This window comes from Oncorhynchus mykiss, chromosome 20 (genome assembly GCF_057628025.1).
Source record: "Oncorhynchus mykiss isolate SJ-2025 chromosome 20, ASM5762802v1, whole genome shotgun sequence".
Classification (NCBI taxonomy): domain Eukaryota; kingdom Metazoa; phylum Chordata; class Actinopteri; order Salmoniformes; family Salmonidae; genus Oncorhynchus; species Oncorhynchus mykiss.
Window position 1 is genome coordinate 4180858 of NC_143041.1, and position 27470 is coordinate 4208327.

Genomic DNA, 27470 nt, shown 5'->3' on the forward strand with positions numbered 1-27470 from the left:
TGCCAAAAAAGACTGCCCTTATGAAAGTACAATTCATAAATCAACTAATTAATTCACTAAATGTAACCATTTTGTGACTTCTATCACCAGAAGCCGAACTGCATGTGCAATGATGATTGCCCTGAGAGAATTAAAAGTGAAACACAATAAAACGGAATATAGTGAACAATATTCCAGTCAACAATATTGCCCTGACAATGGAAAAGTTTGTCAGGCGACCTTTGGTGACACTAGCCATATCTAGTCATACTGCAGCAGCTCTCTCCTCTCACGACCCGTCCGCTAGACCCACAATTCCCCGCGCCTGGACAAGATGGAAGAAAGCATCGGCCGCAAGACGACAATGTTTTGTCTATAACACCTCAAAGGAACGAACAAGAGAAGAAAATACCAACATTTCTAGCCAGTCGCGGTCATGTGTAGGTAAATATTTACTGAAATGTACCTTTATTTCTGAGTATTTGTTTAAATGTGTACAGTTATACGCGGTGGAAATGTCAGAGGCAAATCGCTTCAGCATGCGAGAGATACTCTCAGTCGAGCATCATTGTTTCTCTGTTGCATGGGCCAGAATGTGGGCTTTTAGTCGGCTAGCTCGTTAGCAGAAACTTGGCTCACCCATACTATTTACAGTATGTGATCTAAAGTTAACGTGCACCGCAAGCCTTGAAGAAGGCTATAATTAGAGCTGGGTGTACTGAGTTAGTGTTAACACCATCTCGATTAATAGGGTCGAGCGCCAAAGACCACTATGAAGCGTTTGTTAGTCCGACTTTATTTCACCAACGTCGTCCCAGCCAAGGACAGCCAAGCTTCCTTCATAGACGGGCAAATAAAACGTGCTGCTATTATACCGGTAACTAGCTGGCGTTAAGGTTTTAATAACACAAACATTTCCTTCAGACAAATTAGGTCGTGCGAGCGGTAACGTTGAATCCCTGGCTAATGTTTTGCCAGCATGAGACTAGCAAGCTACTAGCTCCCTGAGTTGTATACAATGGTTTGAATCAGGATAACCCATTATTGATTGAGCCGTCGCCTTTTGGCATCTATTGTCATGATGTGAGCCGGTTTGTTGTCATCTGTGTTTCGATAGTATTGTATTTGTGACAGAAGCGTGCTTTGTATCAACAGTTGACCAGGACAGCTAACGCTATTTGTAGCGTGCTAGCTAGCTGCTGGCTATGCATCACAAAAGCCCATCCGCTCACCGTCAAATTATGGTCGGCTAGACTAAACAAAATATTGTGCCTGAGACATCTGGAATTGTCAGCCGGCCAGCAGTTTTACCCCAACGACGTTAGACAAAATTCTGGCTAAATGCGTGGTAAAATATGGTGTGCTTTAGTCTAGTGAATCCGTGTAATTTGGTGTACAATTTAGTACAATTTAGCAGGTAGCGATTTCAGCCGATGGTAGGCTGGACAATAGGAGTCTAAATTCACCCAAGGCTGGAAATGTCAGAAGGTTGTCTGAGCTGGAACACTAGCCCAATCCCATAGCAAATTACCTCCGCAGAGCATGTTAACTGGAGTGATGCTTACAGTTCAATTGAGCCTTAGTGGCACCCAGTGGTATCCCTTTATTTTACCACTACAATCTGTTCTTAGGAGGAAACGGAAAAATAACAATTTGTGTAAAAAAAGTTAACATCCCCACCTCAATGGTGCCAAGTGTGCTTATGTCTGCATAAAGAGGAAGCAGGAAACAAATGACAACTTCTGACTTTCTGGTCTAGCGTTTGATGACAACGGAATACACTGCACAGCCTTACTTAATTAGAAAGAGGAGCTTCTCATGATTAAACTGGTGTCCAACTTCAAAAAATATACATTTGCACATTGCGAGATATTTGGCGAAATATAACAGCATGCCTCTCTATGGGTAGACAATGGGGGGAGTTCAGCGTTCCGAGGGCAAAATAAATTTCATGGCTAGCGTTTGATGACAATGGAATACACTGCCCAGCCTTACATAATTAGACAGGGGAGATTCTCATTAAAATGGTGTCAATTTTAAAACTCTAAATACACACATTGTGAGATATTTGGCGAAATAGACAGGCATACCTATATTTCCCTATAGGAAACAATGGGACGACCTCAGAGTTCCATAAGTAAATTTGTTTACATTTTACCTACAAACAACATGAGCAGGTCTCATTGCCAACAATAGCAGGCATTGTGACGTGTAACAATGGGCTGGGAATAGAACGTTTGGAAGGCGAGTTGGTGCCACGCTGCTCAATAGAACTAATATGAGCTGGCAGTGTGAAAAATGCCCTAAAACAAGGTCTGTTTTTTTCGTGATTACTTCAAAACTACGGCAACCAGCTGGGACATATGGTAATATTATGAAACTGGGCTCCACGGCAAATACAATACTTTTTTTTTATCAGAAAAAAAGCATTGTTAAAAATGTAATGTGTCCAGCCTTCCAATGGTCCTTTATTTGTATACTCACTTTTCCAAGGGCAGCAAATTCATGGTGTTCACATCCCCTGTAATAAAGTGAAGTAATTGTCACTTAGTGTCATTTGAATGAGAATATACCATTGCAAATTTTACATTGCAGCACAGTTTTTTGTTTGGCTACAATCCAAGCTGTATATGATACAAAATGCAACTTTGTCTTACGCTGGTGAAATGGCACACACTATTCCACATGGGCCTAATGCTATGGTGATGTCTAATTATCAAATAACATGTTTTGTCACATACACATATTTAGCGGATGTTATTGCTGGTGTAGCAAAGTGCTTTTGTTCCTACCACTGCACTGTTGGAGGTATCTAACAATGCACATACATCTGAAAGTAAAAGTATGGAATAAAGAAACATATAAATATTAGGACGAGCAATGTGAGTGTCATTGACTAAAATACAGTAGAATAGAATACAGGATATACATATGAGATGAGTAAAGCAGTATGCAAACATTATTTAAGTGACCTGTGATTCCATGTCTATGTATATTATAGGGCAGCAGCCTCAAATCTGCAGGGTTGAGTAACCGGGTGGTAGCCAGCTAGTGATGGCCATTAATTTGTGTTGGGCTGGCCTGGGTTTAGCCCATGGCTTGGGTGTAGCTTAAAAGCAGTGGTGGAAAAAGTACCCAATTTTCATACTTGAGTAAACGTAAAGATGCCTTAATAGAAAATAACTGAAGTGAAGGTCACCCAGTAAAATGCAACTTCAGCAAAAGTCTAAAAGTATTTGGTTCATACTTAAGTACTAAAAGTAAATGTCATTGTTAAAATAATTAAGTGTCAAAATTAGGGTTGCACATTTTCAGGAATATTTAGAGGTGGACTCTTTCCATGTGAATTAACAGGAATATATGCAAACTAATATTATTAGCATTTAAATGTAGATGTTTTTTGCATTAAATATATTTATCAAATCAAATGTATTTATATAGCCCTTGGTACATCAGCTGATATCTCAAAGTGCTGTACAGAAACCCAGCCTAAAACCCCAAACAGCAAGCAATGCAGGTGTAGAAGCACGGTGGCTAGGAAAAACTCCCTAGAAAGGCCAAAACCTAGGAAGAAACCTAGAGGAACCAGGCTATGTGGGGTGGCCAGTCCTCTTCTGGCTGTGCTGGGTGGAGATTATAACAGAACATGGCCAAGATGTTCAAATGTTCATAAATGACCAGCATGGTCGAATAATAATAGGGCAGAACAGTTGAAACTGGAGCAGCAGCACAGTCAGGTGGACTGGGGACAGCAAGGAGTCATCATGTCAGGTAGTCCTGGGGCATGGTCCTAGGGCTCAGGTCCTCCGAGTGAGAGAAAGAGAGAAGGAGAGAATTAGAGAACGCACACTTAGATTCACACAGGACACCGAATAGGACAGGAGAAGTACTCCAGATATAACAAACTGACCCCAGCCCCCCGACACATAAACTACTGCAGCATAAATACTGAAGGCTGAGACAAGAGGGGTCAGGAGACACTGTGGCCCCACCCGAGGACACCCCCGGACAGGGCCAAACAGGAAGGATATAACCCCACCCACTCAGTGAATCAACCCACTCAGGTGACGCACCCCTTCCAGGGACGGCATGAGAGAGCCCCAGTAAGTCAGTGACTCAGCCCCTGTAATAGGGTTAGAGGCAGAGAATCCCAGTGGAAAGAGGGGAACCGGCCAGGCAGAGACAGCAAGGGCGGTTCGTTGCTCCAGAGCCTTTCCGTTCACCTTCCTACTCCTGGGCCAGACTACACTCAATCATATGACCCACTGAAGAGATGAGTCTTCAGTAAAGATTTAAAGGTTGAGACCGAGTTTGCGTCTCTGACATGGGTAGGCAGACCGTTCCATAAAAATTGAGCTCTTTAGGAGAAAGCCCTGCCTCCAGCTGTTTGCTTAGAAATTCTATGGACAATTAGGAGGCCTGCGTCTTGTGACCGTAGCGTACGTGTAGGTATGTACGGCAGGACCAAATCAGAGATAGAGGTAGGAGCAAGCCCATGTAATGCTTTGTAGGTTAGCAGTAAAACCTTGAAATCAGCCCTTGCTTTGACAGGAAGCCAGTGTAGAGGCTAGCACTGGAGTAATATGATCAATTTTTTTGGTTCTAGTCAGGTTTCTAGCAGCCGTATTTAGCACTAACTGAAGTTTATTTAGTGCTTTATCCGGGTAGCCGGAAAGTAGAGCATTGCAGTAGTCTAACCTAGAAGTGACAAAAGCATGGATTCATTTTTCTGCATCATTTTTGGACAAAGTTTCGGATTTTTGCAATGTTACGTAGATGGAAAAAAGCTGTCCTTGAAATGGTCTTGATATGTTCTTCAAAAGAGAGATCAGGGTCCAGAGTATGCCGAGGTCTTTCACAGTTTTATTTCAGACGACTGTACAACCATTAAGATTAATTGTCAGATTCAACAGAAGATCTCTTTGTTTCTTGGGACCTAGAACAAGCATCTCTGTTTTGTCTGAGTTTAAAAGTAGAAAGTTTGCAGCCATCCATTTTCGAATAACATCCCCAAGAGGTAAAATATATAGTGAAAACAACAGTGGATTAAACTTTAATTAAACGAGTTGACTCTAAACATGGGATGATTTCACTGAACAACAAAAGAAAGGGTTTATTGAATGATCCCCAATGATCTATCGCATCTCCCTAAAATGTTTTCAACATGTGTCTGTTAAATGATGGTCTAGAAACTAAAGCTTTGGGTGTCTTCCTCTCGGGCTTCCATGTCTTCTCCCTGGACCTCCTCAATGTCCACCTCTTGAACATCGGACTCTGAGGCCTCATCTTCAGTCACTTGCCGACCTTGTTGAGGATGGCTCGTTGTCAGGCTTAAATTCGCCCGGATGGCCACCAATTTTTCAACCCTTGTGTTGGTCAGCCTGTTGCGTGCTTTGGTGTGTGTGTGTGTGTGTGTGTTCCCAAACAAGGACCAGTTGCGCTCTGAGGTGGCTGATGTTGGTGGGATTTGGAGGATGATAGGGGCAACGGGAAAGGGCCTTCAAATCATCTGCAATGTAGACCGGTTTGTCTGTTGTCCCTTGTCTGTGCTCTTGTAGAATACTGAGGGTTGGCGCTGATGTAGTTTCTCTGACAACGTTCCTCCATTGAGTCAAAAAAACTTCTGATTCCAGGAGGTCCATGAGCTGTTGCTATCTGATTCCACATTTTCACCTTGAGTAGGAGTACAGGGACTTTTGTCAGAGGTTGCTTGTTGTGAGAGCTGAGGGAACTTTATGTACTTGGCCAGGTGATTCTGCATCTTTGTTGCATTCTTCACATATGACTTGGCACAGTATTTGCATATGTACACAGCTCTTCCTTCTACATTAGCTGCAATAACATGTCTCCACACAAGTGTGCACTTGGCATTTTCCTGTAAAGATAAAGAAATGAGTTAAAAAAACGAATAAAATTCCATGTGCAGATAAATAGTTACGGAGTTAGATTAAACAACTTATTTGTAAGATACATGTTTTACAATTAAACATGTATGGAAACAGGTGAATTAACACTCCTCAGTTAACAGGCTCAAGCAAGCTAAAAACCCACATGGTAGCAAAAACTAAGTAGCAGAAATTGTTACGTTAGAATGACAAACACTGCTGTGGGCTACTATTTACTAGTTGACAACAAATCATGCATGTCATATAAAATATATTCACCCCACCCAGTATTGTAATCAAAACTTACCAGAAAGCATGTAGTCCTTGGCTCAGACAGTGTAGTAGTGTGGGCTCAACAGCATCTCATTTGTGTGCAAGATCTTGAGAATCAGCTGTACATGTGATGGAAGAATGCACTGTGCATGCAGAGGGTTGCAATTCCATTGAATTGGGGATAGTTTAACCAAAATATGCCATAAGCTCTAGAATTGCCTTGTGTATCACACAAAGGTTCACTGTTAGAAGCTAACTTTGTTTTGATGAATTTAAGCTAAATTCCCGGGCTTAACTTCCCATAGAAAATTTGCAGAAGTTGCAGAAATCTATCATATTTTTTTCGGAATATAGTGAATTAAAAATGGTCAAATATAAATAGTAAGTACAGATACACAAACTACTTAAGTAGTACTTTCAAGTATTTTTTTACTTAAGTACTTCACACTGCTTATATAGACCAACGCGTGGCCATTGCTTTGGTGAGAGAGAGAAGCACGCCTGTATCTCTCACAGAACTAGAATGAGATGAGCTTTCTATGTTCTCTTTCTGCTCTGATAGACGTGGACCTCCAACTCATCTCCACTGTTACTTCATCATTTATTTCCATATAGGATCAAATCCACAGAAGGGTGCTGCAGCACCCCTGATCAATTGTTATAGAATTACTGCTGTCTGTTCAGAAAGAAATCTGAATACCACACCAGGTGTAGGCCTGGAATTCAGAAAAAGAGGATCAATAGCTTTTTTATTTTAAATAGCCTACCTGTGGATTGTGTGTAGCCAAATCACAAGGCATGCCTACAGTCGGGAACACGAGGCAAATCTGTCAGAGAACAGTATGCATCCAAAAGGATCCTTTCGTAATATTTGACATGCAATTGCGGGATAACCTGAATGGACAGCAGATGGATCCTGTTGAAAAGAGGACTAATCTGTCAGTGGCCAACAGCATACCACCCTGCATTCCACTGCTGGTTTGCCTCTGAAGCTAAGCTGTGTTGATCCTGGATGGGAGACCAGATGCTGCTGGAAGTGGTGTTGGAGGGCCAGTAGGAGGCACTCTTTCTTCTGGTAAAAAAAAAAAAGGTATCCTAATGCCCCAGGGCAGAGTTTGGGGACATTGCCCTGTGTAAGGCGTCGTCTTTTGGATGGGACGTTAAATGGCTATCCTGGTCACTAAAGATCCCATTGCTCTTATTGTAAGAGTTGGGGTATTAACCCCGGTGTCCTGGCTAAATTCCAGATGTTGCCATCATACCATCATGGCCACCTAATCATCCCCAGCTTCCAATTTGGCTCATTCATCCCCCTCTCCCCTGTAGCTTATTCCCCAGGTCATTTCTGTCAGCATACCTGGTCAAATAAGGGTAAAAAAAAATAAACAAGTCTATTGAGCGAACAGCATTGTTTTTACTTTAAAATAGTTTTTGGCACGAGCGCATCGGCCGTCATCGGTCTGCTCATCAGTCAGTGAAGCTGGAAAGCTTTTTTTAGGACTATAATTTCCTCCTCATATTGTACAATGTGTGTTTCCTCACACTTAGGCCTAGGCTATTGATGGATTCAAGACAAGGTCATTTTTATTGATCTCAGATTTTCAGTTTGTCAAAGTAGCCTGTCATTTTGATCATTTGTGAGTTATTGTTAGGTTTCTGACAGTCTCCAGTCATCTAAAACTATGTAGAATCGCATGCAATCCATTTATTAAAGGCAAAATAAATTCTGCTCCCCCATGCGCACAACTTCTACAAGCTCCTCTACTGCTCTATTCAAAAGTGATGATAATTCATGCAAGATTTATTTTATGTGTTTATTTTTTTAAGTAACACATTCCACTACCTCAGAGCCCCCCAGGTCATCCCCTTTTGGGCTCACTTTTTGTTCCAGCACCTCCCAATTTACAAATTAAGCACTGCAAAGGAGGATAATGAAAGTTCAGAAGTAACAAGTAGACCTATCCATTTGATTGTGTTTTTACTGATATCAGTTTAGTTGATTCATTATTTAGTGATTTAAAGCTGGAAATTCTCTAAAAACAATCTGCAATAGAATTGGCTGCAATGGGGAAATCCTAGTCACAGTCCACTGTTGGGTTCACAAGTTTGGACAGTACAGTACAGGGTTAGGACAACGGTTGACATTGCCTATCATGCTTATGTACTCTAAACTGTGATATAGAATGGTATTGGCCAAGTCCCCCAATTGTTGTACAAAACTCCACACAAATCACCATTGGGCTAAAGCGTGAAATCGCATGCTACAACTGGACCGAACATGAAACAAGGTTGTTGAAAGCCAAAGTGCAGGTCTTTTCTTATATTATTTTCTGGTGGAGATTCATGATGGAACAGGTGTGTCTGTGTCTCGCACACATGATGGCACAAAGTGACACTCAACTGATGAGGAACGGGCAGGCTTACCCTACTGAGTTAGGTTATAAATCATGGGCTGGATAGAAGCAAAGTCTACAGTCTTCAGAACTGGGTGGTAATCATCCTCTCTCTTAATAGGCTTTTGTTTGTTACATCTCGCATAAAGCTGTTATTGAGAGTAGCCTATAGACTCCGGCTTTCATTCTTGTTCTTTTACAAAACAGCAGCTTTAGGACAACCGTACCTTCGTAGGCTATTAGAACATTTGGGAAATGGGCTACTGTTCAAAACTTTAATTTGTCTTAAAGTGTTTATGATGGGCCTAGTAGGAGGATTGGTTATTGGCCACAGCTGCTTGTTCCGTTATTGGTGGAGTCAATAAGTTAAGCATTGCCGTAGCTTACTGAAGTAGGGCGGCAGGTAGCCTAGTGGTTAGAGCATTGGGCCAGTAACTGAAAGGTTGCTAGATTGAATCCTCGAGCTGACAATGTAAAAATGTGTTGTTCTGCCTCTGAACAAGGCAGTTAACCCACTGTTCCTAGGCTGTCATTGTAAATAAGAATGTTAAGAACACAGACTTGCCTAGTTAAATAATAAAAAATAAAGTAGTTTCTTCAATCTTTGTCGACCCGATGCGATATGTAGCACGGCTAGTAATGGATTTCATGCCGCTGCTGTGATAACCTCATGTGACATGATTAACGCAGGTCACTCCCCTTGCACTTTGCACGATAGCAGTGGGCATTTAGTCAGTGGTTAATAACCTAATCATTATTTAGCCATAGCTGCCAGGCATTTGGAAATGTGGGCTATGCTACATGGAACATTAGCCAATTATATTTGCTTCAAATTGCTAAAACAAGAATCAAGCATTTCACGGTAAAGTCTACACACGTTGTATTCGGCCCTTGTGACGAATACAATTTGATTTGAGAAGCAGGGTGTTAAAAGGAACCACAACACACAGGTTTTGCTTGATAACCTTAACCCAGACACTATTTCATAGCCTCACTCCATAGAAATAAGAATTACTCAAGCATCGTTTTCCAGATGATAGGCGAAGCCCAATGAATTCAATCAAGTAATTAATGGATGACTGTAAGCACACTGACCACATTCCCCTGGGGCCAGTCTAGCCCTATGGTCAGGGTTAAACCAATACCTTACAACAAGATTGCAGGCTTGCAGCCGATATCCTCCTCAGTATAACTGCCCTGTTTTGTTAGATTCTTTCTCTCCTGCAAATAGCCGCAGGAGAAAACAACTCATCTAATAAACGTAGCTAAAAAAAGAAACGTCCTCTCACTGTCAACTGCGTTTATTTTCAGCAAACTTACCGTGTGCATTTTAGTAGAATAATAGTGAAGACATCAGAACTGTGAAGTAACACGTATGGGAACATGTACTAACCAAAGAAATGTTAAACAAATAGAATGCCAAGAGTGTGCACAGCTGTCAACAAGGCAAAGGGTGGTTACTTGAAGAATTTCAAATATAAAATATATTGATTCAACACTTTTTTTTTTGGTTTCTACAAGAGTCTGTGTTATTTCATAGTTTTGATATCTTCACTATTATTCTGCAATGTAGAAAATAGTAAAATAAAGAACAACCCTTGAATGAGTAGATGTGTCCAAACTTGTGGTGGCCTCCATAACGTGGATCTATACATAGCCTGGTACAGTTGACGTTGGAAGTTTACATACACCTTAGCCAAATACATTTAAACTAAGTTTTTCACAATTCCTGACATTTAATCTGAGTAACAATTCCCTGTCTTAGGTCAGTTAGGATCACCACTTTGTTTTAAGAATGTGAAATGTCAGAATAATAGTAGAGTGATTTATTTCAGCTTTTATATCTTTCATCACATTCCCAGTGGGTTAGAAGTGTACATACACTCAATTAGTATTTGGTAGCATTGCCTTTAAATTGTTTAACTTGGGTCAAATGTTTCAGGTAGCCTTCCACAAGCTATAAGTTGGGTGAATTTTGGGCCATTCCTCCTGACAGAGCTGGTGTAACTGAGTCAGGTTTGTAGGCCTCCTTGCTCACACAAGCTTTTTCAGTTCTGCCCACAAATGTGCTATATGATTGAAGTCAGGGCTTTGTGATGGCCACTCCAATACAATGGCTTTGTTGTCCTTAAGCCATTTTGCCACAACTTTGGAAGTATGCTTGGGGTCATTGTTCATTTGGAAGACCCATTTGCGACCAAGCTTTAACTTCCTGACTGATGTCTTGAGATGTTGCTTCAATATATCCACATAATTTTTCTTTCCTCATGATGCCATCTATTTTGTGAAGTGCACCAGTCCCTCATGCCACAAAGCACCCCCACAACATGATGCTGCCACCCCTGTGCTTCATGGTTGGGATGGTGTTCTTCGGCTTGCAAGCATCTCCCTTTTTACTCCAAACATTTGTCCCCATGTGCAGTTGCAAACTGTAGTCTGGCTTTTTTATGGCGATTTTGGAGCAGTGGCTTCTTCCTTGCTGAGCGGCCTTTCAGGTTATGTCGATATTTGACTCGTTTTGTTGTGAACTTAGATATATTTGTACCTGTTTCCTCCAGCATCTTCACAAGGTCCTTTGCTGCTATTTTGGGATGGATTTGCACTTTCCCACCAATGTACGTTCATCTCTAGGAGACGCGTCTCCTTCCTGAACGGTATGACGGCTGCGTGGTCCCATGGTGTTTATTCTTACGTACTATTGTTTGTACAGATGAACGTGACCATGATCATTTTCTGGAACTTCCCAAGCTGTTTAAAGGCACAGTCAACTTAGTGTATGTAAACTTCTGACCCACTGGAATTGTGATGCAGTGAATTAATCTGTCTGTAAACAAATGTTGGAAAAATGACTTGTGTCATGCACAGTGTAGATGTCCTAACCGACTTGCCAACACCTATAGTTTGTTAGCAAGTAATTTGTGCAGTGGTTGAAAAACGAGTTTTAATGACTCCAACCTAAGTGTATGTAAACTTCTGACTTCATCTGTATCCTTTCTTCCCTTCTCTTGAAGGACACCCCTACCTGGCCCCATCTAGTGCTTCCCCTCCTGCACTTGCCATGAGTATTATCCAAGACAAGCTAGGCAACGAGTTTCTGCAAAGCAACGGGGGTATGGACCCCAACTTCACCCCGGGTATGCTCATGTTTAGCCACCTGCCGCCTGTCACCAGCTTCACTCGCCTGGCTTCGCAGTCAGTCATGGTGGGCAACCAACCCCAGGAGATTATCCTAAAAAAGGAACGTGACTCTCCTCCCCACGCCGGCAGCTTCCTCCATGGCATGGGCATCAAGCAGGAGCGGATGAGCGAGCTGGACTACCGTGTGCCCCTCTATGGTGGAGGAGGACTGGGTGGCAGCTGTGGCGGAGGAGGGGGCATGCGGAAGGGCAATGAGATGCTGGAGATGCAGTTCGGTGGAGGCCACCACCACAACCATCAGAACATGCTCCTGCATGACCTCAGCAACGGCCGAATTGGAGAGCTGGTGAGAAAGCCAAGTTTGTTGTGGGCGTTGTAGTTTTTGACTGAAACTACAACGCCAGTCAATAAATATAGTTTGTTGATTGGTTACGTATGCTTTTTAGTATTTTCCACTTTGGTACTCCGAGGGTTTTTTATGTATCAAAAAGGAGTTGAGGTGGTGGGTGTGGCAATGGGCACGGTCAGCGCGGCTGAATTTCTAACAACATTTTAGAGGCGCCCATCTTGGTGCTCTATTTTATTTATGTATATTTGTTACATTACAGGCTTTTTCCACCTCATTCTACACACAATACCCCATCATGACAAAGCAAAAACGGGTTTTTAGAAATGTTAGCACATTTAAAGAATAAACTGCTATGTTACATTTCCACTAGTATTCAGACCCTTTGGTATGTGACTCGAAATTGAGCTCAGGTACTTCCTGTTTCCAATTATCATCCTTGAGATGTTTCTACAACTTTATTGGAGTCCACCTGTGGTAAATTCAGTTGATTGGACATGATTTGGAAAGGCACACAACTGTCTACATAAGGTCCCACAGTTGACAGTGCATATCAGAGCAAAAACCACGCCATGAGGTCGAAGGTATTGTCCGTAGAGCTCCAAGACAGGATTGTGTCGAGGCACAGATCTGGGGAAGAGTACCAAAACATTTCTGCAGTATTGAAGGTCCTCGAACACAGCTTCCATTCTTAAATGGAAAAAGTTTGGAACCACCAAGACTCCTCCTAGAGCTGGAACCGTGGCCAAACTGAGCAATCGGGGGAGAAGGGCCTTGGTCAGGGAGGTGACCAAGAAACCGACAGAGCTCCAGAGTTCCTCTGTGGAGATGGGAGAACCTTCCAGAAGGACAACCATCTCTGCAGCCTCACGTCTGGAGGAAACCTTGCACCATCGCCATCATCCCTGTTGTGAAGCAATAGTGGTGGCAGCATCATACTTTGGTGGTGTTTTTCAGCGGCAGGGACTGGGAGACTAGTCAGGATTAAGGGAAAGATGAACAGAGCAATGTACGGAGGTGTTGCCAGAGAATTGAATGTTCATTTCTCAACCATAAGTCGCCTCAAATGTCGTTTTTGAGAATTTGGCAGTATGTCCAATCGGCCTCACATCCGCTGACCATGTGTAACCACACTAGCTCAGGACCTCTACTTCCGGGCTGCTTCGCTTATGGGATCATTTGAGACCAGCCACCCAGACAGCTGATGAAAAAGGGAGTATTTCTGTCTATAATAAAGCGCTTTTCTTGGCAAAAACATTTATTTAGATTTTTTTTACAGCCCACCCATGTCAGAAAAATCCCTGATTCCCTCTAAAGATAGAAATCGGCTATCAGTTTAGGACCGATAGCTCCCTTTGAGAATATTCACACTGTGTATGTTATCTGTCTACATGGCCACCTTGTCCTCAGGTGTCTGGAAGACCAGTGAAAGGGACAAAAGAGTCGTTGGGAAGAAGACGGAAGAGCGACGGGGAAGGTAAAGCCAGAAGAAAACGTGGAGAACACAAGGTAGAACCCAACACATCTCTAACGTTCATTCATTTTCATTTGAGTCAAAGCTACCAGAATGTCGCACAACAGTTCACTTTTGCGGTAGTCATGTCAACCCCCTCACACAACACGTTTTTTATACTTTGTCGTAGCAGCACAATTGCGTTATTCTGACCTTTCATTGTGTCGCTCACCCGCACAGATGTTGGACGGCGAAGGGGGCGGCCTGTCTCCCAACTCCAAACCACACATCTGCGAGCACTGCAACGCCGCCTTTCGCAGCTCCTACCACCTCCGCAGACACGTACTCATTCACACAGGTGAGAGGCTTTCATTGATTTTTTGCATGAGAATTTTTTTTGTTCATTTGGTGCATTTGTTTTTGCTTGACTGTGGCACCTGGTGGGTGAAGTGTGTACTTTGTAGATCAATCTATTGGTCCTAAACTGAAATCCTCACCCACCCAAGGCACCAGGTGAACTAAAATGAATGCACCCAATATCACTGATTTTGAGTAGCATGGATGTGATCATTTGTGTGATGCAATGAATATTCTCTAAATGCTGAGGTAATGTAAATGACTCACATTTCTTGCAGGAGGTCGGACCCATTGACGCAAAGGGAAATCCTGTTATTTTTTTGTCTTTTAAAGTGAATGTTCAGCCAAATTACAAATTTATATAGAAATGTCCTTACCTTGAAAGTGATCTATGGACAAGGAGAGACTGCAATTCACACTGTAGTTTTAGGAAACAGGACACCAAAGCGTGGATTGCTGTTTTTGTCCTATGATTGCTTTCAAGGTAAGGAAACCAATCTAAATGTGTACTTTGGGGGAACCATCCTTTTAGGATTTCACTCTTTAACTTAAGATTGTCTTCTTCTGCGGTGTTACTCCAAATGATCCAATGTAATCAACTGACACTGCCCACCCTTCTTGAGTAAAGCCAACCTCTGCTTTCCCCCACTGATAGTCAATTAATGTGGAGAGTGGGTGATTGTATTTCTGATCGCACAGGTGAGAGGCCTTTCCGGTGCAGTCAGTGTAACATGAGCTTTATCCAGAAGTATCTGCTGCAGCGGCATGAGAAGATCCACAGTGGTGAGTTTTGCCCTTAACCTATGACAGTCAAAGCTGTGGTCAATTCCATTTAAATTCAAGAACTAATCTCAAATTGAGGCTAAATTGGAATTTCAGTTTACTTCCCAAATTGAAATGAAATTGAACACAGTGTGCAATTTTAAAACGTTTCAGCTGAGCATTTCATGCTTTTTGAGGTCGTTTAGATAATTAAAAAATAATCATGGGTTTTCTATTTTGGTTTAGATTTTTTTTTTAAACATGAAATGCACTTTGCATTGTGGATTGAATGCTGTAACAGTACAGAATTAAGCAATTAATATAAGTCCCATGATGGTAGTGACTGCCCCATTGTTGCTTATCACTTACAGTGCCAGTCAAAAGTTTGGACACCTACTCGTTCAAGAGTTGTTCTTTATTTTTACTATTTTCTACATTGTAAAATAATAGTGCGGACATCAAAACTATGAAATAACAAGCATTGAAAACATCAAGCGCTATGATGAAAGTGTCTCTCATGAGGAATGCCACAGGAAAGGAAGACCCAGAGTTACCTCTGCTACAGAGGATAAGTTCATTAGAATTACCATCCTCAGATATTGCAGCCCAAATAAATGCTTCACAGTTCAAGTAACAGACACATCTCAACATCAACTGTTCAGAGGAGACTGCGTGAATCAGGCCTTCATGATCAAATTGCTGCAAAGAAACCACTACTAAAGGACACCAATAATAAGAGACTTGCTTTGGCCAAGAAACACGAGCAATGGACATTAGACCGGTGGAAATCTGTCCTTTGATCTGATGACTTCAAATGTGAGATCTTTGGTTCCAACCACCCTGTCTTCACCCTGTCTTTATGAGACGCAGAGTAGGTGAATGGATGGTCTCCACATATGTGGAACCACCAAGACTCCGTGAAGCATGGGGGAGGTGATGTGATGGTGTGGGGGTGATTTTATTTAGAATTAGAGGCACACTTAACCAGCATGGTTACCACAGCATTCTGCAGCGATACGCCATCCCATCTGGTTTGGGCTTAGTGGGACTAGCATTTGTTTTTTAACATGACAATGACCCAACACACCTCCAGGCTGTGTAAGGGCTGTTTGACCAAGAAGGAGAGTGATGGAGCGCTGCGTCAGATGACCTGGCCTCCACAATCACCCGACCTCAACCCAATTGAGATGGTTCGGGATGAGTTGGACCAGAGTGAATGAAAAGCAACCAACAAGTGCTCAGCATATGTGGGAACTCCTTCAAAAGTGAAAAACATTCCAGGTGAAGCTGGTTGAGAGAATGCCAGAGTGCAAAGGGTGTCTACTTTGAAGAATCTCAAATATATAAAATGTATTTAACATTTTCTTTGGTTACTACATGATTCCATATGTGTTATTTCATAGTTAGATGTCTTCTATTATTCTACAATGTAGAAAATAGTAAAAAATAGACACCCTTGAATGAGTAGATGTCAACTTTAGAGTGGTACTGTATTAACCATAATTTATTCATATTAATTTACTTCAAAATATTTCAGTTGTGTATATTACATTTTGTTTTAGTTGATGACTTTATTTAATTCCAGAACATCTCATCTCTATAGAGCTGCTGTCTGACAATCTCAATTTTAGTAGTTCTTGAAAGTAAATCAGTCTTTTTTGACTGATGAATACAAGTACAAACTATCAATCTTAGATCAGGGATCGGTGACCCTGTTACTGGAGAGCCGCAGATACTGCAAGATTATGTCCCAACTAGGCACCACACTGAGCTACTTAGCTAATTGAGCAGTTCAGTGATTGCCTAATTCAACACACTTGGTTTTCCAGGTCGGATAAATCACATTTTTTATTTTATTTTACCTTTATTTAACTAGGCAAGTCAGTTAAGTCAGTTAAGCGCCAGCTGTGCCATCAGAGTCCTGGGTTCGCGCCCAGGCTCTGTCGTAACCGGCCGCGACCGGGAGGTCCGTGGGGCGACGCACAATTGGCCTAGCGTCGCCCGGGTTAGGGAGGGCTTGGTCGGTAGGGGTGTCCTTGTCTCATCGCGCACCAGCGACTCCTGTGGCGGGCTGGGCGCAGTGTACGCTAGCCAAGGTGGCCAGGTGCACGGTGTTTCCTCCGGCGCATTGGTGCAGCTGGCTTCCGGGTTGGATGTGCGCTGTGTTAAAGAAGCAGCGGCTTGGTTGGTTGTGTATCGGAGGACGCATGACTTTCAACCTTCGTCTCTCCTGAGCCCGTACGGGAGTTGTAGCGATGAGACAAGATAGTAGCTACTACAACAATTGGATACTACGAAAAGGGGGTAAAATTCAAACAAAAAAAACAAAAAAAATATTTATTTTTTATTGAAATTCTCGATTATTGCAGTTTTATCGGTGGTGACAGTATTTTCTAGCTTCAATGCAGTGGGCAGCTGGGAGGAGGTGCTCTTATTCTCCATGGACTTTAGTGTCCCAAAACTTTTTGGAATTAGTGCTACGGGATGCACATTTCAGTTTGAAAAAGCTAGCCTTAGGAATGCTGACTGACTGTATATTGGTTTCTGACTTCCCTGAAGTTGTTTGACCGCGGGCCCATTACAGACGCAGGCAGTGATCGCTGAGATCCTGGTGGAAGACAGCAAGTTGGTCCGGATGGTATCTGAGGGTGCCCATGTTTACGGATTTAGGGTTGTATAATTTGTGAGATTGAGGGCATCTAGTTTAGATTGTCGGACGGCTGGGGTGCTAAGCATATCCCAGTTTAGGTCACGGAACAGTACGGACTCTAAGGTCACAGTGGCAGTGTTTTGCAGTTGTTTTTGAAAGTGGTAGGAATATCTGTTCCAGAGCTCGTAATAGATTACAGCAAGAAAATGGTTAGGCTTGACCAACGGAGGAGCTATTACAATGTTGGACGGACAGGTAGAAAATGATGGGGGTATGTGTTTTGGGGGGATGCTCAACATTGCCATCATGAATGCATACATTGTGTGGGGGGACCCGCAAAGGCCCCTTCCCAGAAACAGCAGGCGCTGGTCCCTGAAGGCATTCAAAATGCAGCTTGTGCATTCAATTTGTGATTTACAGTGCTTACGGGAAGTATTCAAACCCCTGGACTTTTTCCACATTTTGTTACGTTACAGCCTTATACTAAAATCTATTCAATATTTGTATGTTTGAATTGATTAAATATCTACACAATACCCCATAATAGCAAAGCAAAAACAGTTTATTTTTTATTTTTGCTAATGTATTAAATAAACATACCTTATTTACATAAGTATTCATACCCTTTGCTATGAGACTTGAAATTGAGCTCACGTGCATCCTGTTTCCATTGATTATCCTTGATGTTTCTGCAACTTGATTGGAGTCCAACTGTGGTATATTCAATTGATTGGACATGATTTGGAAAGGCACACACCTGTCTATATAAGGTCTCACAGTTGACAGTGCATGTCGGTGCGAAAACCAAGCCATGAGGTCAAGGAAATTGTCCTTTAGGGCTCAGAGAAAGGATTGTGTTGATGCACAGATCTGGGAAGGGTACCAAAACAATTCTGCAGGATTGAAGGTACCCAACAACCGTGGCCTCCATTCTTAAATTGAAGAAGTTTGGACGCACCAAGACTCTTCCTTGAGCTGCCTGTCCGGCTGATCTGCGCAGTCAGGGGAGAATGGCCTTGGTCAGGGAGGTGACCAAGAAATAGATGGTAACTCTAGCCACTCGCCAGAGTTCCTGTGGAGATGGTTGTCCTTCTGGAATTTTCTCCCATCTCTGCAGCACTCCACCAGTCAGGCCTTTATGGTGGAGTGGCCAGATGGCAGTAACTCTTTAGTAAAAGGCACATGACAGCCCGCTTGTAGTTTGCCAAAAGACACTTAGACTTTCAGACCATGAGAAACAAGATTTTCTGTTCTGAATAAACCAAGATTGAACTCTGTTCTCAATGCCAAGCTTCACGTCTGGAGGAAACATGGCACCATCCCTACGGTAAAGCTTGTTTTTCAGTGACAGGGACTGGGAGACAAGTCAGGGTTGAGGCAAAGATGAACGGCGCAAAGTACAGAGATCCTTGACGTAAACCTGCTCAGGACCTCAGACTTGGGCGACGGTTCACCTTCCAACAGGACAACAACCCTTAGCACACAGCCAAGACAACGCAGGAGTGTCTTCAGGACAAGTCTCTGAATGTCCTTGAGTGACAGCCAGAGCCCAGACTTGAACCCTGATCGAACAGGAGAGACCTGAAAGTATTTGTGCAGCGACGCTCCCCATCCATCATGACAGAGCTTGAGAAGGTCTGCAGAGAAGAATGGGATAAACTCCCCACATACAGGTGTGCCAAGCTTGTAGCGTCATACCCAAGTAGCCTCGAGGCTGTAATCTCAGCCAAAGGTGATTCAACAAAGTACTGAGTAAAGGGTCTGAATACTTACGTAAATCTGGTATTTCCATTTTTTATTTTGAATACATTTACAAAAAATGTATTGTTTTTGCTTTGTCATAATGGGTATTGTGTGTAGATTGCTGAGTTTTTTTATTTTTTATAATCCACTTTAGTATAATTGAAACGTCAGTCAATTGTTTAAATAAAAAAAACTACATTTATCTAGATCGTTTAATCGCTCGGCACTAGCTTTGAGTGAGTAAATTTGGTTCCAACTGTGTCGGTTGTCCTATTCATTGCTCAGGAGAGAAGCCCTTCAGCTGTGACCAGTGTAACATGTGCTTCATCCAGAAGTACCACATGGAGCGGCACAAGAGGACCCACAGCGGAGAGAAGCCATACAGGTGTGACACCTGCCAACAGGTCAGTTAGTCACACGGGTAGCTAGGATTTCCCCTCAAATCAGAAACAGATATTTGATTGACAAAATACCTGTGTTCAAATACTATTTAGGGTATTTCAATACTTTTTAAAATGTCTCTGAAAATAAAGTATTTAGAAAAATGGCATAGATTTCAAGTAGTTGAATATTGGCATGTATTTAAAAATACCCATGTCAATACTCCATGTGTTAAAACCCAGGTCTGTTTTGGCTTATTTCAGATAATGTCTTTGGAAATAAGTATTTGAAAATGGTGTCAGCCATTTATGGGAATTTGAAAGTACAAATACGAAAATAACCATGTATTTGAAACCAGGTTGGATTGACAATATGCCAATTCTTGATGTCACACTGATGTTTGTCTCAATCTAGCCTATTTGTTTGCTCAAAATATAATGGATAATCCAGTGTTGGATGCTTGCAACGTGCTCTGTTATCACAGCCGTTTGGAACAGCAACGCTGGTTCCAGAGCACTTTGTGTGCATCTAACACTGGACAAAGACATCTTGTTGTCGTTGATCCATCTGCTCAATCGGGTGACTAGAACATATTTTAAAATACTGTGCATCTCCCCCTGTTCACCCTGTAGTTTTTCTCGAGGACAGACCGGTTACTAAAGCACAAGCGGACCTGTGGAGAAGCCTTAAAGAAGGGCCTAGACCCCGGCATGCTGCAGCTGGTCGACGCAGACATTGGCCACGGCAGCTACTCACTCACTCAGGGAAATGCCACCGCCACTTCTGGACGCAGGAGGGGCAAGTCCAAAAACGCAGGCGAAGGCATCGAGCGCAAGCGAAAGAAGACTGTGGCCGCCACCGTGTCGTCAGGAAGCCTGCAGGACTACGGCATGGAGTGCTCCGACCTCGAGCCCATCATGCAGGGCCGCACACCCAAGCTGGTCTTCAAGAAGAACAATAAGTCCCTCAACTCCGTGGAGGACGGGGAGCAGAAGCTGCTGTCTCAGAAGCAGGGCTCCATGGAGCTGGCGGTGGGCTCAGGGCTTGAGGCCTTGGGCCTCCTCCAGGGCTCCTCCGGTGGGGGCGCCAAGCAGGCCCAGTCAGCCACCAAGCAGGCCCATTCAGCCACCAGCAACAACTACGACGGCGCCATGCAGTTTGTGAAGAAGCGTCGCTACCTCCAACATATGGCCAACAACGACTATGGGGCACCCTCCCTCCACATGGGCCAGCCCCAGTCCAGCAGTGTGATTCAGGGCTCGCTGGGCCACCAAAACGAGCTCGCCATGCCCATGCTGGACACCTTGCCCCTGGACCTCAAGCACCATGACAAGTCATGCATCCCGGACGAGGTCCTCCAGAGCTTGCTGGACCACTACAGCCACAAGTCAGACAATGCGCACCACCACCATAGTGACGTAACCTTTGACCTCACCGACAGCAGTGGCTCGCACCACGTGGACCTGCAGCCGGCCGCACCTGTCACCCCAGAGTTGGATGACGACTCACCCAACGGCGGCGACAAGCAGGTGGTAATGAGCGAGTACTCCAAATTCCTACTGCAGGCCCTAGAGCGCACCAGCCACAGTGGGCCCTTCCCCACTCTGGGTCCCAGCAGGCCCTTCCCTTTGCTCCCTAGCAGCTCCAGCCCCACAGGGCCCTTCTTCCCTGACAAGCATATCTACACTTCATCCCCGCTGGAATGTGGCTACCCACCATCCATCTCCTTGCCGTTGCCCAGCTCCACAGTCTCCTCTTCTTCGTTGTCATCCTCTAAGTCCCATTACGGCATACTGGTAGGCTCCCCGTCCCAGCCGGCCTTCCACCTCAATGGCCTGGAGGCGGCTAGCCACCAGCAGCTCACCCCGTCTCAGGAGCTTACTGAGCAGCTGGAGAAGCAGCACCACTCCCATGGGTTCCAGCTCACACCCCAGGAGCTGACGGCCGCCGGCGGGGCCACCAAGGAGCAGGGGGCCAAGGGGAACAGGAGCAACGGCTCCGGCAACTACGCCGACCTGGATACACCCAAGGAAGTGGACCTGCGGGCTACCTACCAGATCGAGAACTTTGCCCAGGCCTTCGGCTCCCAGTTCAAGTCGGGCCGCCATACCCCGCTGGGTTACAGCATTGACCTCCGGCCCGAGGTCGACCACCGAATACGGGCTACTGTGTCAGAATTCTCAGGGTTTACCAGTTTGTTAGCTGATGTCAGCGAGCCAGTTAGTACAGGATCGAAAACCGCAACAAGCCAAAGTTTCAGGTAAGGGTTAAAAATAGGTGAACCTAGTTGTGGGTTTTGTTTTTCTTTGTGTTCCTATACCCTTCATTTTCTTCTTGTAGCGAGATTTTTTTTAAAATGAAACACTGCCATTAAATGTTGATAACCAGAACTCTACCAGGGAAGGTCTTTAAGGCCTCAAATGCAATTTTTAGATATTTGTTTGTATCTGTGTTTAGTCTTTATTATGTTAGTGTAGTTGCTATGATATGAACTAAACCTACATTTGTATGTCATTTTAAAACAAAAGAATAGGGGGTAGCTATGAACTTAATTATTTCTTTCACCTGTAACCCCTTGTTTTAACAATCATACAGTTGTAAAGTATTAATGAATGATGATAATTACAATAATAATAATTAAGCTTGTGTCAGGGAAAAGCCCAGATTTCAAATGGCAAAAAAAAGTTCTATACTGTCTGTTACAAGAATTGTGTTACTCAGGAATTAAGGCAAAATTGTGTAATAAGAATAACTTTGTATTATGAGATGCAACTGGCACACTTTTCACAGGTGTACTTTGAGACTACAAAGCTTTGTTACTATTTATCCCAGGAGGAGGGCGGAACAAAAAGACTGCAACAACTTCACTGGATCTTCCTGTTGAGTTTTCCTCATCCAACCCTTTCCGCTACTTGTTATGGTACTTCTATGTCAATGTGAAAACAACCGCTCACATTTCCTCCATAAAGGGCCACATGTAAAAGACATGGATGGAAACATGGATATTTATACACTCAAGAACTCATGGTGTTACACACCCCAGCCTCAACAGAAAGCGGTTTTAACCCAAGGACCTTGTTTTGTTTATGTGTGTGTGTATATATGTATGTGTGTCAAGTGGTGATATCTGTTTAGCCATGCACCTCTTTGGAATGCCCCCTTCAGTGGCCCATGACAAGGAAACACCCTGGCCCCATTAGCGACATTTCAACAATTATATTGTGTCACCTTTTTACCGCTTGGTCCTCCACTCCTGCTACCCTTTTTTTTTGGCAATGGAAATCAAACGAGCACTTCTGAAAAACTAAATCGTAATTGAAAATGAAAAACAACCCGGCTCAATTAAGGATGTGCAAAACCAAGTGATTTTTATTGGAGAAAATTGAACAGGGGTGGGTGGAATAGAGTGTGAGGGTGTTCTGTAGGGAGGGTTAGACGGGTTGAACAGGTATGACCATGGCAAGTTAGATGTATAGTTGCTTTAGTTTTTTGACTGTTTGGTCAGGTGGAGGGGTTGTTAGAATTGTATGTTACCCATTATTATGAGAGATGCAGACATTATGCTGGAACTCCCCCCACTAAGACTACTGGATGCAAAAATCAAACTATTTTTCCTTTATTTATTCTTAAAGATGTTCTCCGGTACTTGAATATACTTTTTAGCCAGGATTTCTCAAAGTAACGCCCACAAGCCAAAGGTGGTCCATGAAAATAGTGTACTGTGTCACATGTGCACCACATCATTGCTTGCTCTATTGTGTGTGCGTCTTGCTAGCTGTCACTCAAATGGCGAAGGGCTGTTGCTCATTTGCTAAAACTCTAATTGCGGGGGGGGGGGGGGGCTGTCCAACGTGGGGGTAGATGTAAGCGAAATGGCGGCTCACAGCTTCCAGAAAAGTCTCAAACTTGGGATTTCATGGCCAATTGAGGAAACAGTAATTCTGCTCATATATATTATGCATGTATGAACTACACAATGACACATCCAGCTCAAAGCTGGAGGTAAAAAAAATACTTGCTACTCGCCAAAGTGCCCGATCATGTCTTTAACCTAGCAAGTGTTTATTTTTACAGCATGTTTTGAAAGTGCAATTATTCACTGCACCTCAATCTGTCTTCACCCTACGAAATCAGGCCTGATACTGAAAAATAACCTTGGTGATAGAGGCTCAACTTCACGTTATAAATCCCCCCCCCCCCCCAAAATGCAGTCCTTCAAACATTGCGAGAATAAACAATGGCCTTTCTCTTCTTTGGCTCAAGCCACTTCTATCCTGGCAGCCAGGGTTGATCTTTTCCTACATCTGCTCAGATCTCAGGAAACGAAAGACTGGCTGGCCGGCCACTTCACTCCAAAACACACACTATGCGTTTTAAAGAGAGAGCGAGAGAAACAAACGATAGGATTTACCTAAATATACCTCATCACTGAAGCTTCAGAAAGCAGGAACACGTGTTTTATGTATGTAGTGAAAATATTTGTAGTATAGGTTAAACATTGTATAATCATGTAACACTGCTTGTTTACAATTATAGAAGAGCAATTGACTCGTTGAAATGCAAAATGTATTATCTTTTTTTTTGTCTGTAAAGCATTCACGCCAAGCAGTGTTGCATTCTAGGTGCCTCATAGAAACGTTCTCTTATGTTATATCCTTTTATTTTTGTTACTTGCCCTAAATGTTTTCATATCTCTAGAAGGATATTGTTTACAAAAATGTACAAAAACACTAAAAGTTTGTTCATTTGGTTTCTTCCCATATGCATGATCTGATGATTTTGTATGGCCCTTTTTCTGATTGACCACAACACCTAATGTTGTAGCTGATGCTTCCCCATCCCTGTCCTTTTAGTTCCAGACCATTGTGATCTGATTTACAGGGCTGTACATGTTACTGCATTTAGAAACTGATTAGAGAAGCCAATAAACATTTTTTTACAAAAAAGAAACGACTAGACTTTATTGGTGTAGTGAAGTCTTTGACAACAGTTGTCATTTTGTAATGGTTTGAACCACAAGCCTGGCAACTCAAATTTTGGTGATTGGATTAACTCACAATTATCTTTTGCAAGATTTGATTTACAGGGGGTCTACGGGGAGAAGTGCACTCTCCAAAGAAGAGGCACATCAACGTTAGTGTGATTTACAAGGGGGCTACGGGGAGAAGTGCACTCTCCAAAGAAGAGGCACATCAACGTTAGTGTGATTTACAGGGGGTCTACGGGGAGAAGTGCACTCTCCAAAGAAGAGGAACATCAACGTTAGCCTGATTTACAGGGGGTCTACGGGGAGAAGTGCACTCTCCAAAGAAGAGGCACATCAACGTTAGTGTGATTTACAGGGGGTCTACGGGGAGAAGTGCACTCTCCAAAGAAGAGGCACATCAACGTTAGCCTGATTTACAGGGGGTCTACGGGGAGAAGTGCACTCTCCAAAGAAGAGGCACATCAACGTTAGTGTGATTTACAGGGGGTCTACGGGGAGAAGTGCACTCTCCAAAGAAGAGGCACATCAACGTTAGCCTGATTTACAGGGGGTCTACGGGGAGAAGTGCACTCTCCAAAGAAGAGGCACATCAACGTTAGCGTGATTTACAGGGGGTCTACGGGGAGAAGTGCACTCTCCAAAGAAGAGGCACATCAACGTTAGTGTGATTTACAGGGGGTCTACGGGGAGAAGTGCACTCTCCAAAGAAGAGGCACATCAACGTTAGTGTGATTTACAGGGGGTCTACGGGGAGAAGTGCACTCTCCAAAGAAGAGGCACATCAACGTTAGCCTGATTTACAGGGGGTCTACGGGGAGAAGTGCACTCTCCAAAGAAGAGGCACATCAACGTTAGCCTGATTTACAGGGGGTCTATGGGGAGAAGTGCACTCTCCAAAGAAGAGGCACATCAACGTTAGTGTGATTTACAGGGGGTCTACGGGGAGAAGTGCACTCTCCAAAGAAGAGGCACATCAACGTTAGCCTGATTTACAGGGGGTCTACGGGGAGAAGTGCACTCTCCAAAGAAGAGGCACATCAACGTTAGTGTGATTTACAGGGGGTCTACGGGGAGAAGTGCACTCTCCAAAGAAGAGGCACATCAACGTTAGCGTGATTTACAGGGGGTCTACGGGGAGAAGTGCACTCTCCAAAGAAGAGGCACATCAACGTTAGTGTGATTTACAGGGGGTCTACGGGGAGAAGTGCACTCTCCAAAGAAGAGGCACATCAACGTTAGTGTGATTTACAGGGGGTCTACGGGGAGAAGTGCACTCTCCAAAGAAGAGGCACATCAACGTTAGCCTGATTTACAGGGGGTCTACGGGGAGAAGTGCACTCTCCAAAGAAGAGGCACATCAACGTTAGCGTGATTTACAGGGGGTCTACGGGGAGAAGTGCACTCTCCAAAGAAGAGGCACATCAACGTTAGCGTGATTTACAGGGGGTCTACGGGGAGAAGTGCACTCTCCAAAGAAGAGGCACATCAACGTTAGCCTGATTTACAGGGGGTCTACGGGGAGAAGTGCACTCTCCAAAGAAGAGGCACATCAACGTTAGTGTGATTTACAGGGGGTCTACGGGGAGAAGTGCACTCTCCAAAGAAGAGGCACATCAACGTTAGTGTGATTTACAGGGGGTCTACGGGGAGAAGTGCACTCTCCAAAGAAGAGGCACATCAACGTTAGCCTGACATGATTTACAGGGGGTCTACGGGGAGAAGTGCACTCTCCAAAGAAGAGGCACATCAACGTTAGTGTGATTTACAGGGGGTCTACGGGGAGAAGTGCACTCTCCAAAGAAGAGGCACATCAACGTTAGTGTGATTTACAGGGGGTCTACGGGGAGAAGTGCACTCTCCAAAGAAGAGGCACATCAACGTTAGTGTGATTTACAGGGGGTCTACGGGGAGAAGTGCACTCTCCAAAGAAGAGGCACATCAACGTTAGCCTGACATGATTTACAGGGGGTCTACGGGGAGAAGTGCACTCTCCAAAGAAGAGGCACATCAACGTTAGTGTGATTTACAGGGGGTCTACGGGGAGAAGTGCACTCTCCAAAGAAGAGGCACATCAACGTTAGTGTGATTTACAGGGGGTCTACGGGGAGAAGTGCACTCTCCAAAGAAGAGGCACATCAACGTTAGTGTGATTTACAGGGGGTCTACGGGGAGAAGTGCACTCTCCAAAGAAGAGGCACATCAACGTTAGTGTGATTTACAGGGGGTCTACGGGGAGAAGTGCACTCTCCAAAGAAGAGGCACATCAACGTTAGCCTGATTTACAGGGGGTCTACGGGGAGAAGTGCACTCTCCAAAGAAGAGGCACATCAACGTTAGTGTGATTTACAGGGGGTCTACGGGGAGAAGTGCACTCTCCAAAGAAGAGGCACATCAACGTTAGTGTGATTTACAGGGGGTCTACGGGGAGAAGTGCACTCTCCAAAGAAGAGGCACATCAACGTTAGTGTGATTTACAGGGGGTCTACGGGGAGAAGTGCACTCTCCAAAGAAGAGGCACATCAACGTTAGCCTGATTTACAGGGGGTCTACGGGGAGAAGTGCACTCTCCAAAGAAGAGGCACATCAACGTTAGTGTGATTTACAGGGGGTCTACGGGGAGAAGTGCACTCTCCAAAGAAGAGGCACATCAACGTTAGCCTGATTTACAGGGGGTCTACGGGGAGAAGTGCACTCTCCAAAGAAGAGGCACATCAACGTTAGTGTGATTTACAGGGGGTCTACGGGGAGAAGTGCACTCTCCAAAGAAGAGGCACATCAACGTTAGCCTGATTTACAGGGGGTCTACGGGGAGAAGTGCACTCTCCAAAGAAGAGGCACATCAACGTTAGCCTGATTTACAGGGGGTCTACGGGGAGAAGTGCACTCTCCAAAGAAGAGGCACATCAACGTTAGTGTGATTTACAGGGGGTCTACGGGGAGAAGTGCACTCTCCAAAGAAGAGGCACATCAACGTTAGTGTGATTTGAACCCTGATGCATGGCATTGTAGTATTACAAATCTTTCTAATATATTCTTTAATAAAATGTTTAAATGCTCTTATCTATTCAAAGCAGATGCTAACGGGCATGTTCTGTGACTGGTAAGTGACCTGGCATAATCATT

The 27470-nt window shown here is 43.8% G+C and overlaps 1 protein-coding gene across 3 annotated transcripts; it reads left to right on the plus strand.

The window, feature by feature from the left end:
• Positions 1–206: 206 nt before the first annotated feature.
• LOC110498818 (zinc finger protein 281) lies at positions 207–24313 on the plus strand. Of its 3 annotated transcripts, none has more exons than XM_021575453.3 (7): positions 207–423; positions 11542–12014; positions 13425–13523; positions 13708–13825; positions 14524–14607; positions 19265–19383; positions 19993–24313. In XM_021575453.3, the coding sequence occupies exons 2-7, from the start codon at positions 11589–11591 to the stop codon at positions 21622–21624; spliced, it is 2478 nt and encodes an 825-aa protein (XP_021431128.3). In that variant the 5' UTR covers positions 207–423; positions 11542–11588; the 3' UTR covers positions 21625–24313. The 3 variants fall into 3 exon arrangements, with proteins under 3 accessions (XP_021431128.3, XP_090068154.1, XP_090068155.1); XM_090212028.1 differs by having other exon boundaries at positions 285–419; XM_090212029.1 differs by having other exon boundaries at positions 291–419; positions 11567–12014.
• Positions 24314–27470: the final 3157 nt, after the last annotated feature.